We start from the raw sequence: 19,790 nt of genomic DNA, 5'->3' as shown, positions 1-19,790 counted from the left end.
AAGTCAAAGAGTCTAAAGGTCATCATCCAATCTGGTACAGCAGAACGCTTTTTTTTTTTAAGAGAACCAAATGCACTGATCTCTGGGGGGCAAGCAGGCCACACAAGATGGAGCACAGTGCACAGTGCCTGTCAACCACACAAACACACGGTCAACCACACACACACACACACACACACACACACAGAGACACAAATACACTTTTTCTGTGGCCTAAAGAGCATGGCTTAGGGTTGTCTGTGACACCGAACTCTTGTTAAAAAAGTTTACATTTTCTTCTCGTCTCTAGAGAACAGCAGCCGTTGGTGCGTTTTCACACTTGGGTTGAAACTTGGAGGTTTTTTTCTGAAGAGTCTGAAGAGCTTGGTATGTTTGGTAAATTGTTGCTAAGGAATTTAGCATGGAAAACTGGTGTCAGATCCACCACAAAATAAGTTTGCTTTGAGCATGCTCTGGTGCTCTCGGAGCCCACAACAAATGTTATTATGTACATATTATGTGTAATGTACTGTATATAGTATATGTATTGTATGTTATAGGTCTACATGACACATTAACGTCATCCCCCATTGGGTGCAATAGGAATCTTACTTTTCAAAATTTTGAAATGTTTAGGATATGTGGATTATTATTATGTGCCTTGTTTGAAGGTGCAGCTGGATTGTGACATGCCATACACCGAGGCATTACCGGTTTTAATAGTTTTTGCATGGTTTTGTGACTAGTACCAGCATTACAGCATAAAAGTCATGAAGGAAAGCATATGTTATTCTTGCTAAACGCTCAACTGGTGTGACATAGGTGATGAATAGTGTTGTTGAGGATGCCGTAATGACTGAAAAAACCCCAAACCTGGGTACAGACTCAAGTATCTAGACAAAGTGTGAAAATGCCCTTAAACACTAAGGTGCTATGGTCTCGACATGGATTCAGCCCAATGAATTTGCTGATTTTTGTTGGTGGTTTTTACAGTGTAACAGAGAGAATAATGTAATGTACAACAGCCAAACTCCCTGGTGAGGCCCTGGCACTTTGTGGTTGACAGGCATGGCAGGAAGAGGAGCATGAAGAGGGAGAGGAGGGAGAGGAAGGAGGAGGGATTAGCGCGCAGCCTCAGTGCAGGCATGGTTTGGCATGGCAGCATACTTTTTGAGGAAAGAACTATCCTACATGCAGACCAGTTAGGGCCAGTGGGGCCGAGCACATCGTAAACTCTGATTCACACATTCACTTATTTAGTTGCATCAGATTGTTAGAAAATGAACAGGAACCAAGTGCTGGTAAATACTAGCTGCTAATGTTGTCATGATAACACAAATATGCATACCCTCATACTGTTGCAAAGAGTATAAATGGAATATTAAATGTCATTAACTCTTTGAGATGAGCAGCACTACCCCACGCAGATGCTGTGAGCAAAAAAACAAACAAACCACAATTTGATGCACAAAACTGTTGCCAGGAGCTAAATATGGAAGTTTTGTTTGCCTACTCAGGCAGCCTGTATAACAGGTAAGCAGAAAAATCTGGCAGCCCGTGTTCTTTATCACCAATCCACTTGGATGGAAGATTAGTGAAAATTTGGAGATTTTTGGGATGAATTAAGCACTGTGAACAGAAGCTTTTTCTTGCATTGGGTACAGATCAAAGCAAGAGTAAATGAAATATTATACTGTACCTACATGTGCAAAACTTAACAAATGTTTTTTAGGGGATTGTATATACATCTAACTACGTGTATTGTTATGTAAAAATGTATTACGTTAATAATGAACTTCTCTATGTCATCAAGTACAAAGAGTTTAAAGGTTCATCATCCAGGAAGCGCATGCACTGGGGTTAAGGGTTAGGACTGGTCATGGGGGAGCAGGTGACTGGGGGGCAAGGAATGGGTTGGGGTTATGCATGACCAATGAGGATGCAGCAGAAAGCTTTGAGAGATAAATTACAAACCAACCAGATTCTACATGTGCGAAGATGTAGAAAGATGAATGGGGAGGGAGTTTTTTTAAAATTTTTTGGTAAGTTGTAGTACATTGTGAGTGGGTGAGAGACATTTTTTGGGGGGGTTGGTCGTTTTTTTTATTGGGCAGGGGCATGGGGCGAAACGCACACCACCACCATCATTATCATCATCATCATCACAGCACCACCACATGTCATGGCGCAGCACGGATGGAGAACACGATGAAGGATTTCATAGTGCATTTTGATTGGATGGATTTTATCAGAGGAGGAGGGAGTGGGAGGGGCGTAGGGCGCCAACAAAGTAGAGAGGTTTAAAGAAAGCATGTAAAGAGATAGAAGAGGAAGACGGAATCATTATGGGTGTCATTAAAAAGGCAGTGAAACACAACTTCAAATCAACAACAACAGTTAGTGAGCAATTTGAGATACAATATGTTCAGCCCCTCTTTGATGTCAGCTCTATTAGAAAACCATGTAGTACTTTATTATTCGGTTAGCTTTAGCATTGGATAGTAAGAAACTCATTTTAAACTGGTCCATGAAGGGGTTCTGGTCCCCTTACAAAATCTGAAGTAATCTAATTTTGCCATGTTAATCTATTTTAAATTAAGTCATTAACCTTAGTATTAAGTATTTAAGCATTTGCAATGTTTGTGCAATATTCCCTCCCCTTCCACTGACATGTATTTATAGTGTGACAGTTTGATTCTCTGATTTCTTTCTGTATTGATTCATCCTCACTTTTTGATATGATGTTTTTTTTTAGAGTTTGTTGTGTTTTTGGAAATTAGGAATGCCAACTGTGAACTGCATTTCCTATTTGACCGAGACTGTGCTCTGTATGTCATTATAAACTATAATTCAGCTTCAGTCAAACATTGATGAAAGTAGAGACCAAAAGCTTGGCTTTATTGTTAAATGTTTGCACTAGACATAAGTGTAGAGCCTTCTTTTCTCCTTATTTGATTTGGTGGCTATCTTGCAACTGTCCGTAGAGTAAAAGTCTGGTCTTATTAGCTAGATTTTGGTTCAGTTTTGGGGAAATTTAGTTACCAGAGCTGTAGCAAGATAGTTCAGGTTAACTAAGCTGGCTCTAACACCTGGTTTTTGGCTTTGTCCACAAGGTAACTATGTAACCAAGCAACCTGTCAACATTGACGGGTAAAGATCAGATGTGCTTAACCGGCAGGTTAGCTGCTGCAAGCTGACAGAGAATCAATCAGATGTCTGAAATGGTCAGTTCACTGTTGACAACAGCACTGATGTCAATCAATGTCTGTTCAGACAGCTGAGATGTAAATTCAGCACCTCCAACATGGCCAGAGGATGTCTTTGATCATCTGGAAACAATTGTTTTGCAGAAATTAGCACACTTACTGCTAATCTAGTCAGTGTAAATGAGAGGAAGACTTCAGTACAAGTTAGAGAGGTCTAGTAAGTCCATAACTGAACCCCAGGCGCAAAATCCAAATCACTTTTGGAATGATTTGGTGTAAGGTAAAAAATATACGGCAGCTGGACAACAGAGAGGGGCTGACGTTGCTAGTGAATTCCACAAATATTGAGTTTTATATATCTATAATCATATTAAGCTCATATGTACAGAATAAAACACAGACATACTGATAGACATACAAACAACAAAATCACAGTTAACAGTGAGATAAACATGAGTGTGTTACAGCAGCACATTAAAGGCACAATCTGTGATTGGTACAGATTACCATTTAACCCCAAACATCAGACTCCACATGTCTGTTCTCCAGTTGCACTTAACTACATGGGCTGTAATTTGAATGCGGACAATGTGGACTAATTATTTGACGTTTGGGGTTGAAGGAATGCTGCACACCAATCAAGAGCTGAACAATTAAGATGTGTGGGCAGGTTTCGTTTAAAAAAGAATTTGAGGTAGTAACAGATAAATAATATCAAAGGTTTTATTCCTTCCATAGAATAATGTACACACAGCATATAGACACACACAGACCACTGGGTACTTGCAAGGTACAATTAGTTAATGTTACTCTTTCTGTTAATCTCTTTAGCATCAGAAATGTATCTGCCTGCACCATTTACAGTCTGACAGACAGCCAGATTCAATTTGTCAGATTTAACACCATGACAAGGAAACAAAAGTGTACAACAGATGTTGTGTTAGTTAAAGGAATAGTTTAAGGAAATGTGCTTATTTGCTTTCTTGCCAAGAGTTAAATCAGAAGATCGATACCACTTTCATGTCTGTACGGTAAATATGACACACTTGAAACAAAATCCGCCTACCAGCACCTCTAAAGCTCACTAATTATTATAGTTATATCTTGTATGTCTGCTTGTATCCAAAGTGTAAAAATGACATATTGTGGTATGTGCAGGACTGTTTCTTGGCCAGGAGTAGTAACTTCCTACAGTCTTGTTGTCACTGTGGTCTCCGCTGGTTGCCTGGCAACTTCAGGAAATTAGACTTCAGGAAATTAATGTGCACGGTAGGTGGATTTTGTTACCTTTAGAAAGAGCCAGGCTAGCTGTTTCCCCCTGCAAGTCTTCCCTTTCAGCACCACCTCTGTGTAAGTGTGACTACATGCTGTGATGTGTAACTGACATAAAGGAAAAATCAGCCAAAACTATTATTTATCTGTTTCAGCACCTTACCTGATGGTTTTGGGGGATAGTAAGGCACCTTTATGGAATTTGTGATTGTATCATTCTTATGTGCAATTTTATAATCTTGCTTGAACTTTAGCATTGAACATCTTTTGCTTGTGAAATAGTCTTTATGGTTGTCTCTAGGCTTCTACAAATCACTTATATAACTTACGTAAAATACTAATCATGATTGTGTGTAAGAGTTCTGCTTGTTTATACTTTTAGTAAGGGATTTGAGCAGGTATTGCAGCATTTTGAGGGTTGTAAACCAAAAAGAACTACACAGTGGGTCACTTTATGACTCTGATAGAAGGATGGCCAAGTTTATAACTACAATTACATCCTCTAATTAAATCAAAATGTATATTTACTGAGAACAGACAAAGGAAACTAAAATTAAACCAAGATCTATCAAAAGACTGGTTTAGACATTGAAAACAGGGCTGATTTTTCCTTTGAGTCCACCAAACCTGTTTCATGTTACAAATCATCAACTAGTGTTCAGCTGCAACCAACAAGTGTCATTTCATCCAAACACTTCATAGCACTTACCCCTAGTTCTGTCACTAATATGTCAGTGATGCTTCCAAGGACGGAGACAAAATCAAAAATGTTCCAGGCATCTCTGAAGTAATTCTGTTGGGAAAGAGAGAAAAGTGAGAGCCAAATGAGAAGACAGGGAGCCAGTCGCATCCTCCTGGATCTGAAATCAAGGGGCGGTAAGGGACACACCCCTGGCCAATGGTGGTGTTGTTACCGTGGAGACAGGCTGGAAGGAGGCTGATAGCGTGACTGCTGTGCAACAAGGTACGCTCTGGGTTTTTCCGGGACAGGAAGAACATGCTCTAGATCTGTCTACCAAAATAACCCGCTTTATAAATTAATAATAGGATGAAACACTGAAGCATATAGGCTGGGTCAACCTAGATAAGGAATATGTGCGTGTGTGTGTAGGTGCCGCACGTTTGTGGATGTTTTTATGTTTGTGGTTTTCAGCCTTACCAGAGGGCCGAAAGCAATGATCTTGAGGACTGATTCCATGAAGAAGAAGGTGGTAAACACGATGTTGAGGTTCTTCAGGACATTATCATAAGTTAGTGATGCACCGTCAAACTAGAGACACAAAAAAAAGATGGAAATTGAGATTGACAACAGTAAAAGTAAATGCAAAAGTAAAAAGTGCGCAAAGTGCAGAGTTCTAGCTAAGCAGCAACCTTTCCCCAGTACAGACAGAATGCTTGGTTTATGAGAAGGGCTTGTACCTCCATCACAGAGATAAATCATTTGGGTTTGTATCTCTTTTAGTACTGAGTTGGTTTTGTGATCACAGTATCCAATCATATCCTCCCAAAACTGAAGACAAGGTAATAAGAGTATGCATCCATGCCAATGTCATGGAAAGTTGATGCTCAACTGAGTCCAAACAAAGAGTTGGTTTTGGTTTTGTTATTTGTCACTGAATAACTTTTTTCATCAAGAAAACATCACAGTTAGCAGAAGACACTGTCAGACAGTCCACACTGAGAGACAGACTTGTACCTTCATCATAAGCACGATGGTGTTGAGCGCAATCAGAGCCATGATGCTGTACTCGAAGGGCGGAGACACCACAAACTGCCACATGCGATACTGGAAGCTCAGTTTATTCTTCGGCATGTGGCGAGTCAGAGGCCTGGCGTTGATGGCGAAATCTATACATGCTCTCTGTAGGAGGAAAGGAAAGGATAGGAGAGGAAAGAAGAGTTATAATTACATTACTTTTGTCTTTTAACTCTTTAAGAAGAGTTAACAATAGACGTCTGAAGATTCAGAGACCTCCGAATCTCTCCTCACCTCATTCTTTTCTAAGCTATAGTCCTCCATCATCTTATCCCCCTGTTCCTGGAAGGTGATGATGATGAGAGCCACAAAGATGTTTACGAAGAAGAAGGGGAAGACAACGAAGTACACCACGTAAAAGATGGACATTTCCATCCTGTAACCTGGGCTAGGGCCCTGATTCTCATAGGTGGAGTCCACTGAGTGCTTTAACACCCTGTGAGAGGAAGAAAGAATTGAAATAAAAAATAAAAATGAGTTGTGGGTTTGGGAAGTTTGTGGTCACAACAATGTAAATTTATTAGTATTCTTTGTGTTTTTAGATGAACATATCAAATTGTTTATTAATAATATGAAACTCATCAAATCTGCATAAAAGTGCTCACCAATATTAACTATACTATATAATTGTTTCATTTAAATATGAAATAATTCAATCTGTTCACTAAATGTATAAACATTCCCAAATAAGGTTACTACTATTTACAGCAAATGTCAAAAATGTCATTAATCCACAGCCTGTTTGTTTCAGCTTCACATTTATGGTTTAAATTAATCTCTTTGAATGACTATTTCTAGATATTGCAACCAAAGACTAAATTACTTTATTTCACTTTAGTATTTTATATTAACTTCTTGACCTTTTGGGTTAAAGCAATTGTTTAAAATTACATTTTTTCAAGATTACTGCTATGCCTCTACTACATAATTAATACCTGTGGAAGCCCAAACCTATACAACTACAATATGTAGTTACACACATTTATGCAGCCCAGTAATTACAAGTTATGAGTAGAATCTCTGATTGGAGAGTGTATTATGAATAAGTTTAGAGGTGTGTGTGCGTGTGTGTGTGTGTGAGACTGCATCCCACTCACTGCGGCCACCCCTCTCCAGTGGAGACAGTGAAGAGGGTGAGCAGGGCCCAAGCCACGTTGTCGTAGTGGAAATCGTACTTCTTCCACTCCCGCTTCTGAGCTTTAACCTCATCTCTATCATATACCAAGTACTCGCCCCTGAAGGAACACACACAGGGTTTATAATGAAAACACAAGATAAGTATCAATCAGTAAAAACAGAACAGAAATAGATGTACATACCTACCATACACCGTGCATCTTTGTTTATATTTGACATAATGAGAAGTTGGGTTGATCCAGTCTTGTAGAGTGACTATTTTCCCATTGAATAATGCTATTTATTAACATTCCCAGCAAACTCCTCAAGGTGGCAGCATCTGCACAACTGATTCAACTGGCCAAGTGTTTTCTCACAAGTATGTGCAAAGTATCTGTGGCACTAAATGAGCACTAGTTTTGGTAATCACTTTACAATATGGTACTTTCAGAGTACTGTATGTACCACAAGTGCTAACGATGCAGGACAAATGGTAAAGCATTATGGTACTGAGTAAAAATCTTTTCTCTTAATCAATCAATCTTTTTTTTTTCAAGTGCAGAATCACCATGCAGCATGGTCTTAATAAATTATAAATACTTGGTAGAGATAGTACAAATCCAAAAATACTAACTGAAAAATGTTTTTGTTACTGAGTGAAACCTTTTAGTACAACAATTTATTCTTAATAACTAATACTGTAAATTACTCTTGGCACTGCAAGAAAAACATACTGTCATACTGAACAAATTGTAGTGCTCAACATGCTTCAGAACCAAAGAGTTTGAGTTTCATATTATACACTGTGTGTTTGTGTTTCTGAACCAACCTGCAGTCGCGCTCAAACTCTTTGGATTCGTCGGTGCAGTAGAAGAATCTGCCCTTGAAGAGCTGCACGGCCACCACAGCGAAGATGAACATGAAGAGCATGTAGACAATCAAGATGTTCAGCACATTCTTCAGAGAGTTGACCACACAGTCAAACACAGCCTGCAAGACAGAGATGGAGACAAACTCACTTTAGCTGTATTTGTAGGCTGATTAACCAGTATGACTACACAGAGAGGGCAAGAGTGGGATAACCTTCATATATCTCAAAATACTAAATGCCATGATCAGTGGTCAGTGCTGTAGTATTCTGATAACATTCATGTAACCCTAAATGATCTTTAAAAATTGTTACAGCTTTTAAGGGCAAATGCATTCGTATGTGTACTATATACAAATCTAATAAATTTGAGATGTTGAGTTACTTTTTGCAAACTTTGCCCTAGCCTGCCATGTCTACTTTAAATAATAGTGATTGCCATAATCTTTTAAACCCCCTCCAGAGAAATGGTGTTGTCTGTGCTGAAGGTTTAAAGAACAAGTACAGCCAGGAAGTTGGTCTGTAAACTGCAATGGATGTTTACGACGGACAGTTTGGGTAAAAATTTTACAGTTCGCCTTTGTTTTCTTTTCCAAATAAATGTGGCTAACCTGGAGTTTATTTTTTTTTACAACCTGTCAGATCATCTGACAGTTTGTGTTTTTTGCCCTGTAAGTGCAATGTCATCATTAGGAATAAAGCCAATGACAAAAGCCATGAAAATAAAACCCAAGTGTTAAGAAATAAAAAAAGAGCATGTGTCCTTGTTCCAATAACTAAAAAACTGTTGCACACCCATTTTTACACTCCAGGGACTGCATCTTTTAAAGAATTCAATGATACACCGAGGGCTGCAAAACAGCTGTTGTGTCCTCCAAATACTTTCAAAAGAAGACTTTATTTCCGTGCCACATTCAGAGGAGCCTTTGAAATGAGACAGGCCTTGTTCACTTGATATGAAAACTAAACGTGTGTTATGTATGCAGCACCTGAACTGAGATGCATCAACAGACCTACTGAGCCCCTACCTTTAACTTGGGGAGTCGTTTGATGGTCTTCAGAGGACGCAGCACCCTCAGCACACGGAGGGACTTGATTGTACTGATGTCTTTGCCCTTGCTGCTACCCCTAGAGTTCAGCCAAAGAACAACAACAACGTCAGAGGAGAATTAGAGAGCAGAGTGGAGGAATGAAGAGATGGAACAATCATAAAGGGCCCTTACCACACCCTCTGCTATTATCATCAACTGTTTTTAAAAAGTGGGTGAGGTAGGGTGAGGGGTATGCCTTCAAAGTTGAATTTATCTTAAACATAAACTCTAAAGTGACAATCTAAGTGAAATGACTGGACACTTGCAGTAGTCTTATATAAAAAAGTACATTGCATCAGTGTGGACAATCAAAGCTCTTACAGTCTCTTCTTCTGCAGAAAAAATAAACTATTAAGTGCATGTCAAACATGAAACCGGCGGGAGGGAAAGCGATCAGTTGCCTGACCGTTTGGTTTCATGGACATCAAGAGCATCATCATCATTTATTAAAATCTTCACCATTATACAATAGACATTTAATCATTCCATATCGACAGGCATCTCCCGGCAGAGTGCCCAGCCAAACCTCTTTCTTTCTTTTTCAGTGACACGCTGTTTGGTTCTTCAGAAGAAATGGGGGTTTTAGATGTGGAAACATGAAGCGTGAACTTTAAGTATTACATGGTTAGGATTATGTTGATATAATCCTGAATTTGGAAACACTAAATGAACGGATTCTGATATGTTTCGCATAGCTTCCTTTCATTTAAATCCAGGTTTTGTATTTTTCTTCAGTCAGGACTGCAACCTGAATTGAAGGGGACAAGTACAGGAAACGGAGGCTATGCGAAACTCTTGGGACATGTGATGTCGCTTGCAGAACACGACATCACATGTCATAACACAAACAAACACGTTGCACCAATAGCGTTAAACGAGCCATGAAAGCGACCGGAGGAAACAATTTAGGGTTGAAAGACAAACTCCTGCGGTTGTGTGTTTTAATGCGCTTGTTTCCTCCCCGAATCCCATAACTGAACATTCTGCTCATGATTTCTACGCCCATAAACCAATATCAGTGAGGAAAAATTGGGGTGTCAAGGGAGTAAATAGCCGAGTTGATCTTTACTGTAAGTGGATGGCCATTTTCAAAAACACAAGGCAGGAGGCGCCTGGACGCCTGCCAAGCCTGAGCAGAAGAGAGGTCGTCCATCAAGGCTCGCTCTTTAACTATGAACTCAGTTCCCGTGGCAGAAATCGTAAGACAATTCAATTCAAGGCTGATTGATTGAGTCTGAGTCTAAGTTCTACGTGTACACGCGGGGTTTTGTGTGTGTGTGTGTGTGTGTGTGTGTGTGTGTGTGCGAGAGTGAGACTCAATCGATAATCAATAGGCCTTCCTCCTTTGAAGTTGAGTAAGACTGAGGTCTCTCTTGACAGTATTAGAGTAAAGCTCAGTAAGGCCGTAGGTGTTAGGAATTAAAAACATCCCTACACACACACGCACACACGCACACACAAGAACTCACACATGCACACACTAGCATAATGATAAGGGCAACAGCTCTTTGAGTCTCACGACTGATGTATGAGTATGTATAGTGCACTATTTTAGCGTTCTGTCACGCCTACTAAAAATATGTTTGACTGAAATGGGCTGTTCCTTAAATGCCAAATTAAGTTGATACTTCAGCACCCAAAATCTGTTATGAGTATCAAACACTCAACACCTGTAGAACTAAAACGTGGCTGTAAAAGGCTTCAATACTTTTGTCTTAATTGAGCACAGCAGCTGTTCAAAGCTTGGATTCATGTCTACAATGGATGCCAACAGAGGATTTGATGGTTGAAAAAAGTACACAGAAACCTCTCAAACCGCTCCTGCAGCATACTGTTACATTATACATTCTGCTGTTTATCCATTTCATCAGAATGTCCCAATATAACATGTGCCTATATTCTCATATAACACTGATACACCAAAATATGGCAAAATACACGTCTGTCTCAATACCAATGCACGATACTGTCTCCCTATTCATTTCAGTGAGACCTCTGTACAGCAGGGGTTGAAACCTAGCTTAACTCAACGCAATGCAACATCATCAGACAACGCACGGCATTGGTTAATCAAATATGTGTAAAAGTGTGTATTTTAGTAGATTACTTTATAGTGTGACCGGTGAAATTCTACTCTTTACCTTGCAATTCTCAAGACGGAGATTAAAATGATTGCTGCCTCATAGCATTATTTACTTTCTTTCTTTTTATTTATTTATATTATTTAGTGACGTAAACATGCCTGATTTAGCCAAAAGGCTAATTTTCATCGGCAGCAATATTGGTGTTACATTAGCCTGGGCAGGTTGATGTTAAGCAATAATAATATAAACCGCTCTGCAGTATTTTTGGCATCTTATAAGCCTTCAAACTGAACTTCCTGGCTTGTATTTCATCTTCTTACTGGTACATGTAGAGAGACACCATACTGATATCGCCCTTTTTTTAAATGTAGCACTAGTTTTGGTCAGAATGAGACTTGAAACTCCACACAGCCAGTTTTCCTAACCTATGGAAGAGCAGGAGGGCAGGCACATCAATATGTGAAAACCACCATATGCACCTGCTGAGAAGGTTGACAGCATAATGCATGAGGATTGGGATGCAAGCAGTATAGTAGCCTTATTTTGGTGAAAATAAGTGAATGTACTGAGCATAACAGTGGCAAAGTTATTTGTAATCCTTTGAACCATATGAATTCAAATTGACCACCTGTGTGAAGGACAAAGCAAAAATGTTTTTACAGCCACCTTTTAAGCGTACAGGGCATGACTGTTTGATAACCAAAAGATTAAAGAGACTGTCGGTGGAGTATCACTTTGATGCTAATTTTCAGAAAAATGTATGTATCATGGAAATTTTAACTAGTAAATTAATCATTTGCAAAAGTGGAATACTGGTACTTTCAAAAACACCTGTGGGCATCAAATCAAACCTATCGATGAAACTATTATGGGGTTTGGATGGTTTCCTGTGGCATGTGAAGAATGTGACAAGGTATGATAGGGCGAGAATGAGTACGAACGATCAGAAGAACAAAGAAAGAAAGAGAGAGAAGCCAATTTGATCCGGTGGTGGAGAGCAGGGGACAGAGCGGAGGAGGATAGAGGAAGAACTTTACCGGGTGGTGCTCCTGTGGAGTTTCACCGAAGGTGGAGACAGCAAGAGTCAGTGACAGCGACAGAAAGAAAGACAGAGACAGAGACAGAAGAAGAAGAGGAGGAAGGGAAGGAAGGAGAGGGAAAAACACATAGAAAGAAAGACACACACACACACACACACACCCACAGAGACACACATTGATAGAGACAGACCAACAAAGACAGACACAAGACAAGAGAGAGGGGGTTTGGTAGAAACAGGAAAAAAATACATCCATATGAGAGACAGACAAAGAAGGAAGGACAGCAAGATGGCCATAATTGCTTATAAACCCCCCACCCACTAACACACATGCTATATACACACTCAGATACACACATCACTCCCTCTCATTCAACCTCCCCCTCCCACACCCATCTCTTGTCTCCATGATGTTTGGATGGGATGTCTACATACCTGTCTCCTAAATTTGTTATAAGATAAGTTGAGTTCGACATACTGTATTATAGCGAATATTGCAAAATTCCCTTCTCATTGTACATGGTACATCACAGCACCTAAGAGTTCCAGTTGGATTATTTACTAACATCATGTTACATCATTGCATTGATTCATACAAATTTTTATTTTAAAAAAAATGTGTCAATTGACTTTTTTTTGACATTAGGTTTTCCACATTGCTATGTCTGATTCAAAAATGACTAAAATGTTGGGGTAAGTGAATCAAGTTGGATAGCGGCTGTGCCAGACCCCACAAATCGCAAAAGAAACAGTGTTGCTTGTCGTTAATGTGATCCGGAAAAAGCATACTTTGCAAATTTTCTGAATGCAAAAATCAACTATTCCAGACATCCAAACATCTGGAATAGTTAAAAAAAAGCTCAATATAATTATTATAATAAAACGTAACGATATTGTATTTAAGTTACATTACGGTATATTTTATTTATCTTGCATTTTAATGTTATCAACCTATTGTTAAACAGCTTGTTTTTGTTTTGGACTACAGACATTATCAAAAAGGTTTACATAAGCACTTTCAGTTTGTATACCATCAGTATAGTTTTGTAGAGGTTATACTGCTAAAGCTAACAAATTCAGTGCATTAATGTGGTCAAATGTGCTAATCTGATATGCATAGAAAGTTATGGGTGAAATACCATTTGAATTTCTTAACACTGAACACTTAAAACAATAATTTATATAATCTGAAAAAGGCTAATATCAATTAAGTAAATCACCTGAAATGTTCCTTCGCCTTGCATTACAACATTTAAGGATGTGCCATTTATTCCATCAGAATTGCACTTAACAATCATCTTTAAAATACATCCAACAAAAATTCTCAGGTAACTTCTTGAGATCTATAATAAGAGCACTTCTATGAATCAAGCCCCTGTCCCAGGGATGTGCAAACCCCTCCTTCCCTCCTGGCTGTCTTCTGCTGTGGCCTGCTGTGCTACCAGCTCTATGAAGAATTACCTTCACGGTTGGAAGAGGAAACTCGATTGCTGCATCCATTTACACCGATTCTTATCTTATCACACCATAATGATCAATTAGACCAGGCCTACAGCACAAATTGCCCTCATTAGATCTGCAATCATCTAGTGGGATTTTATCAAAGCTCTTTTGCATGCACATCAGCACAGGCGGAGAAAAAGGCTGGTTCCAGGTTTTCTTGACATGTTAGAGCACATAGGCATACACTCAGGATAGCCATCATGGGTGGAGACTCAAGAAACCAGGATTTGTGTGTATTGTCCCATACACACATACCATCAATAGAAAGAAAAGGCATTCTTACAGAGTACTGCGACTGCATGCAGTTCTCAGTCAGTTTTTCATTCAGCACTTATTTGGAGGATGAATGGTGCCAGAAGCGCGATTGTTGTGTTTATAACCCATACAAATATGAAGCCATTGCACTCTGACCATGCTAAAACTTCTCTCTGTACAATGGTTCTGTGAGGTACCTGCTTTGAAACAATGTCATGCGTCAAAGTGAAATTTCATGTTCATGTTGTGTGTGTGAACCCTTCGCCCCTTAAGCAAAACTGCACTGTAGCTCAGCCCTGGAGCAGATGGTGGGAGCGATGAGGCAAAGGAGGAGAGATGGTGGAGAGGGAGGAAGGTTGGAGAAAAGAGGCAAAGGTGAGAGGGCCAATGATGGGACAGCATCCTAAAAGGGAATAGAAAGGGCGATTAGGAAAGTGAGAGGGTGAGAGAGGGGAGGGGGGAGAAGGGAACAGGACCAGTGAAGGAGGGGAGGAGGCATCTTTATTTCGGTGGGGAGTCATGCTGTGGAGGGTGCAGCAGTGGAGCGATTTTCTACTTTTTTTGTTACTTTTTTCTTGTGCCGGTGCTGCTTGGCTTGTTAGCCAAAGTGATATTTATATTTGATTGAACAATTTCACTTTTTGCCGCGTATTTATGTTCATGATCTGTCCACCATCATTATTTGACTTTCTGGGAACCTGTGCCTGATGCTGTTCCTGGTGCTTTCAATCTGTAATTTTACTGTATGAGAAAAATCCCATTCAGGTAAAACTTTTTTTAATGTTTGTACTGGACGATAATTTCAATTTCTTCTTGTTTGCAGTTATTAGTACTGGTGCTATTGGTAGATCTGATACTGTATGTACAGTAATAGTGATGGTTCACCAATCTTGAACTTTGACATCGGTGTGAAATGTTTGACCAAATTATTATATCACTTTAAATTCATACCACCTGTCTCCTGAAAGCTGTGCTATAAAAAGCTTGTATGTGCACCTTCCCCATCCTGCTTGCTGCTTGATTTACTTTTGCTGGCATTGGTTTCCTTGAACACTGTTCACTCTGTATTCAGACTGTGAGCAACCACGTTGCTTTAATACTATCCAATAGCTGATATAAGTTTGCTTATTCTTATGTAGGATATATACCAATGGCTGTGCTTGATATTGTTGGACAAAGTTATAGGTGCTGACAACCTTTTTGATTATCAAAGAAACACATCAACCATTGTTAACATTGGCTAAGGTTTCTAGTTGCTGGCAGTGTGAACGCATAGTGACAATGACATTCAGAACAGGACTGTAACTTATATTTGCTATTAAAAACAGAGGTAGTGTGTGTTCAGACTGAGTGCGAAGTGAAGTCATTAACACCACTGGCTGAGGTGCGGTGTGAGATGTCTGCCTCTATTCTTTTTATATGAGATGCAAGTGAAATGTTTTTCAAGGCATTGCAGGATAAGAGAGGGAGTACCTCTTCCAGGATGGATAGATATGCAATAGATGTTGTGTGTTCAGAGTTGATCACACATATACTGTCCTGCTGCTCTAAAAGCTCACTTGCGCACCAAAAGCGTATTACTTTTTGGCTGAAAATAGTTCCTAACAAATGCACTATTTTGCCCAGTTTGAGTAAAGTTTGTTCAAAACTACAGTGCGCAGTTTGTTTTAGAAAATTACCTTTTTTGAAAATTAAACTATACATTTGTGACACGTTTTGAAATATTTACATCTTAATTGTGAGACAGGGTAGAGATATCAGAAAGTATTGAAAGATGGACTAACATTATTTCTTTTGGTATTTTCATGGAATTTGTTGACAGGCAGAAAAATACTGAATAACACCAAAACAATTTCATCTTGTGCATCTTGACCTCAGTTCATGTCACCTCAAACAATCTGCATCTATTTGTGTCACTCATGTATTTTCATTGACTTTTTATGCCTTGCACTCAATCTGAACACACTTTGACAGTAGCTATTATGTTCTGTGAATCTTAGAGCTATTTAACTAGAATACATTCTTTGCCTGTGAATGACTCTGAACATCATTAACATAGTTCTGAGTGATGCAGTCTACTGCATCACAGGTTGTGTTCAGTTTCATGCAGTCACCAAGGCAGACATGCACTGGGCATCAACAGAGCTGAGGAGGATGCACACATAAGCTTCTTTCTCACTCATTTACTCTTCTGTTTTTTTTTCGCACACAAACACACATTCAGTCCCTCCAGTTGCATATATCATACATATTTAATTCATATGTATTTATCTATACACTACCTCAGCATAATAACAAATCATTACACCCACCACACCCTGCCCCAGCATGCCTCCCTCCTTCCCTCCCACGTTCAGTCTGACTTCCCCAGGTCGTGCAGAGGAAGGAGAGTTAAATACCTGAGCCTCCGGGAACGTTAACATGGTCAGAACAACAGATGAGTATGTGTGTTTGAGTTTGAGTTTGTGTGGGTAAAAGAGAGAGAAGGGAACGAGGCGATGAGCCCTGGTGGTGGTGTTCCTCCCAGTGGCGAACAGATAGCCTGGGCACTTAAAGGGTTAAAGGTGTCTGGGGCGCCCTCACCCCCACTGACTGACCGACAGGGACCTCCAGCCTGGAGGATGGGGGAGGGTGAAGAGGCGGGAGGTGGGGGTGTGGTTGGGTTGGAGTCAGGATGTTGGCTTTAATGGTTGTTGAAGAGGTGGTGTTGAAAGGTGTGTGTGGTTTGGAGGAGCAAGAGGGTTAATTACGGATTGTAGGGGCTATATTCAGACAAGGGTGGGGGCTGGGGTTGGGTGGGGATAATGGCAAGCTAGGGAGCAATGGGTGACACTTGTTCCCAACATACAGCACAAAAATTCAAGACAACTTATCCTGACATAAATTGACAGATGTGGCAAGAGGAGCAAATTTGCACTCCTTTTATTTATTAAATGTAACCAAATCTAAAAAATGAAAACTAAGAAATAAAGGGGTTCTGCTTTTCCCTAGTCCTTTATGGTGCTACCAGCCAGGAACACAGTCCCATAAATTCATGTATAAGCAGGGTGATCACCAATAGACTTCTTCTTGCTCTATCTGGCAGGAAGAATTGGATTGACTGTGAGGTATGAATTTTCCATGAACAGCTTGGAGTTGGAGTAAGTTAACAAAATGTAGCCAAAATGGAGAAGCAACTGATTTTTGAAGCAAGTAAAACTTCCCTTTCTGTTTGCTGAAGCATACAGGTGGTTTGGAGAGGTTGACTGAGAACACTGAAAGTGATTCAATATTCCCTTGTTCTCTCTTTGCTGCGTGTTAGGAATAAAAGGAGTGTAAGGGGGGTGAGGCAGGGAAATCGGGTCGATGCGCAAAATGTAATGATAGATAGGAGGTGGGTCTCTTATGAAAGAAGGGGTTGAAAGGTATCTGAAAGGAGGTGAAATCAGGAACCAAAGCTGTGGAGGGTCTGGTGGGAATGTTGTTAAACAAATGTTTTAGGGATCAATGTCAGAGCTTTAGATGCAAGAAAAGAGGAAGGGATGACTCACGGCCTGGTTGGTGGAAATATCAGAGCGGCATGAATTGGCAAATAGGGGATACAAGGGAACAAGAGCAAGGAAGATTGGGAAAAGAAAATGTTGAGAAGGAAAAGGTGGTACTTATTATTGTATTAGGTCAGACATTAAAGGGGATGATGTTTGGGATAAGTTTGGAAGTGACTGTTTCAGGCAAGGTTTGGGGTTTGTGGTGGGTGAAAGGTGGGTAAAAACAGTGTGACCACACTCTAAAAACTAATTTCACTTTCAGCACTTTAGGGTTCCTCTCTTGGAACTACAGTAGAACTATCCAAAAAGTTAAGACGTTTGTGAAACTACTGTGATAATCGTTTCGAAGGAGTACCTCAGGGTCCCGTCTGAGGTTCCCCAAAGATTGCAAAATGCTAAGAGGAACCCTTTTCATTTTTAGAGTGTAGGTTAGAGGTTAGTGATGATCATCCAGAACATTAGGAAAATAATTTAGTTAATGATTACGGGTGGTTGTCCAGATGAAGGTGGTGATGTAGAGAAAGACCTGCTGATACGATACCACATGTGAAGATGACCAATGAGGAAAATAGAGATGGAAATGGAGAAAGGGTAGACTGCAGGAGGGAGGGAGATAAAGAGACAACGACAAGACTACAGAAAAAAGTTTGAGAAAGAAAGAGAGACAGAAAACAATAAACAAAGAAAAGAACAAGGCTAGAGCAGAGAGAGAAAGTGGAAAAGGACAAAGAAGAATAGAGTAGATAGTAGATAGACAAGGACTGGAGGTGATGATTTCTGAAATACAGCAGGCTGAGAAAATAGGAGAGAAAGATCAGCATTGCCTGGTGTTTCGGACGCACAAGGCTGGGCGACAAGGGTCTTTCTGAGGATGGTGGAATGTGTGTGTGTGTGGGTGGGGGTGGTGATAATAATGAAGTGGAGGGTGGGGGGACACTTACGTGAAGGCGAAGGCCACCAGAGCACCACTAACCACTATAAAGTCCAGAATGTTCCACAAGTCGCGGAAGTAGGAGCCCTGGTGGAGAAACAAGCCCAGCACCACCATCTGGAAAGCACAGAGCACACTCAGTACAACACACATACATACACATATACTAACGTACATACACACACATATAGTATTTTAAACAACACACTCATACACAGGTCAGTGCATTTACAAGGGCAAAGTAACACAGCATAAATACACAAATACACTACATACACTCGCACGCATACAACCACAAACATGAATATTAACACACACAGAAATTTGCACAAAAAAGAAAGACATAAGCAAAAAACACAATCATAAAATTATGCAAAAACCAACTAGTCAATACACACACAGTGTTACTTTGTTACCTTGATCAACATTTCAAACGTGAAGACGCCTGTGAAAACGTAGTCAAAATAACGCAGCACCTGCAGAGCAACATAACACTATGAGTTATAATTATCATATTAGAGGGAAAGAGAGAGAGAGAGAAGCAGAATGATGAATCAGTGAGAAAAAAAAGAAGAAACAGAGCAGGAGAGATTAACAACGAGAGCGAAACAGACACACACCAACGGGAGCCTAATCCTAATTCTAATCTTAATTCGGTTTTCATTTTCTATTTTCAAACTGCCATTTCACAATATCTATTTGTCATATCCAATTTCCTTTTTCAGTGTCCCTCTCCGATTAATATTCGAGTAAAATAATAATTTATTCACATTTTCTTTTTTTAATTTTCTGTTTGCCCTATATTTTTTTCTGGGTAAAATTATCCTCCATATTTTCTACCTCTTAGCTACATTTATTGTAATAATAAACAACATTTTACAACAACAACAGTTACTAAATATCTCTCTTGTGATCACTGACTGCTATAACACATGAGTGTTTCCTGGTTTGTTTGGAATAAGCAGAGGAACGACTAGTCAGTCACCGTGAGCAGTTATGGCCACCATGGACAAAAGGAAAAAAATGTCACAGTGCTGCTTTACTGCATTAAAAGTTTCATGCTAAAAAAGACAGTAAGTGGACTTTGAGTAGACTGACAATTATGTTCAATTAGAATACCTGCATTCTCGTGCTATGATGCAGGGCCTGTTTTAGTTTGAGTG

General features: G+C 39.7%; 1 protein-coding gene across 1 annotated transcript in view; it reads right to left on the bottom strand.

Moving 5' to 3' along the window:
• cacna1ab (calcium channel, voltage-dependent, P/Q type, alpha 1A subunit, b) overlaps nt 1-19,790 on the bottom strand; it is a 196,399-nt gene that overhangs the window by 36,198 nt on the left and 140,411 nt on the right. Inside the window, exons 28-39 of the mRNA XM_044190125.1 lie at nt 19,044-19,103; nt 18,638-18,744; nt 17,700-17,702; nt 12,410-12,421; nt 9,226-9,325; nt 8,159-8,319; nt 7,311-7,448; nt 6,448-6,649; nt 6,154-6,318; nt 5,617-5,727; nt 5,167-5,250; nt 1,958-1,963 (exon numbers count right to left, since the gene is read on the bottom strand). Of these exons, the coding sequence (XP_044046060.1) occupies nt 1,958-1,963; nt 5,167-5,250; nt 5,617-5,727; nt 6,154-6,318; nt 6,448-6,649; nt 7,311-7,448; nt 8,159-8,319; nt 9,226-9,325; nt 12,410-12,421; nt 17,700-17,702; nt 18,638-18,744; nt 19,044-19,103 (1,149 nt within the window). The remainder of the gene's footprint in view (nt 1-1,957; nt 1,964-5,166; nt 5,251-5,616; nt 5,728-6,153; nt 6,319-6,447; nt 6,650-7,310; nt 7,449-8,158; nt 8,320-9,225; nt 9,326-12,409; nt 12,422-17,699; nt 17,703-18,637; nt 18,745-19,043; nt 19,104-19,790) is intronic.

Source organism: Siniperca chuatsi, linkage group LG3, assembly GCF_020085105.1.
Source record: "Siniperca chuatsi isolate FFG_IHB_CAS linkage group LG3, ASM2008510v1, whole genome shotgun sequence".
NCBI classification, from domain to species: Eukaryota; Metazoa; Chordata; class Actinopteri; order Centrarchiformes; family Sinipercidae; genus Siniperca; species Siniperca chuatsi.
The sequence above is the reverse complement of the archived record's forward strand: the minus strand, read 5'-3'. Positions and strand labels throughout refer to the sequence as shown.